The sequence below is a fragment of the Mycetomoellerius zeteki genome, unplaced genomic scaffold, assembly GCF_001594055.1.
Source record: "Mycetomoellerius zeteki isolate Tzet28-1 unplaced genomic scaffold, Tzet1.0 C4322946, whole genome shotgun sequence".
Classification (NCBI taxonomy): domain Eukaryota; kingdom Metazoa; phylum Arthropoda; class Insecta; order Hymenoptera; family Formicidae; genus Mycetomoellerius; species Mycetomoellerius zeteki.
Window position 1 is genome coordinate 1 of NW_017255531.1, and position 764 is coordinate 764.

A 764-nucleotide genomic window follows, 5' to 3' on the forward strand; every position below is an offset into this window, starting at 1 on the left:
TCTTTCAATATCAAGCATGCTCTTTTTTCTTGCAATCATGCAATGGAGCACAGAGAAGAGTATACCCGGTTCAACATCGATTGTACTTGCCCACCTTCTTAATGTTGAAAGGCCTGGAAGTGGTATTTGCAGAACATGCTTCATATAACGATATGCCTTTGGGCTGACACATCGCAAGGATATCGCGTGTGTAATATCTTCGGAAGACCATTTCATCTTACATAGTGAGGGATTCAATATCATCCGTATTTGTCCTTGACTGAATATTTTTCCCAGTAACTCGTACATTTTTCTTTCCACGAGTTCTTTGTCTTCTTTCGGTCTCGCTTTCTCGTACTTCTTTATCGTCTTTTTCAGTGCAGTCACCTGGAGTTCCAGATCGTGTCTGAAAGTGTAAATAATAAGTGTATATGTGTATAATAATAAGTGTATAATAATAAGTGTATAATAATATGTGTATATTATAAGTGTATAATAATAAGTGTTTATAATCGCATTGTAAGTTCGATGGTGTTCGGCATGTAGTTTAAAGAACTAAAAAGATGGATGTAAAAAAATATTATAAGTAACAAGGCTCAAGAAAAATAAATAATGATATAGAAGATCTAGCTATGATCAGTGGCCTTTATGCTTAATATATACTAAATTTATATGTGATTTGTCTACTTAATATACTTACATATTTAATATAACTTACATTTTGGAAGACATAATAGCTTCTGTACTTGTCGATGGAGTTGAGGAACCTTCGTTCGATGCTGACG

The 764-nt window shown here is 33.9% G+C and overlaps 1 protein-coding gene across 1 annotated transcript; it reads right to left on the reverse strand.

The window, feature by feature from the left end:
* Window positions 1-33: 33 nt before the first annotated feature.
* LOC108720828 (uncharacterized) lies at window positions 34-757 on the reverse strand (the record flags this gene model as incomplete). Its single annotated transcript, XM_018445094.1, has 2 exons — window positions 698-757; window positions 34-385 (listed from the first exon to the last, which is right to left on the reverse strand). Coding segments are annotated over exons 1-2 (366 nt in total), but the record flags the coding sequence as incomplete, so codon positions are not given.
* Window positions 758-764: the final 7 nt, after the last annotated feature.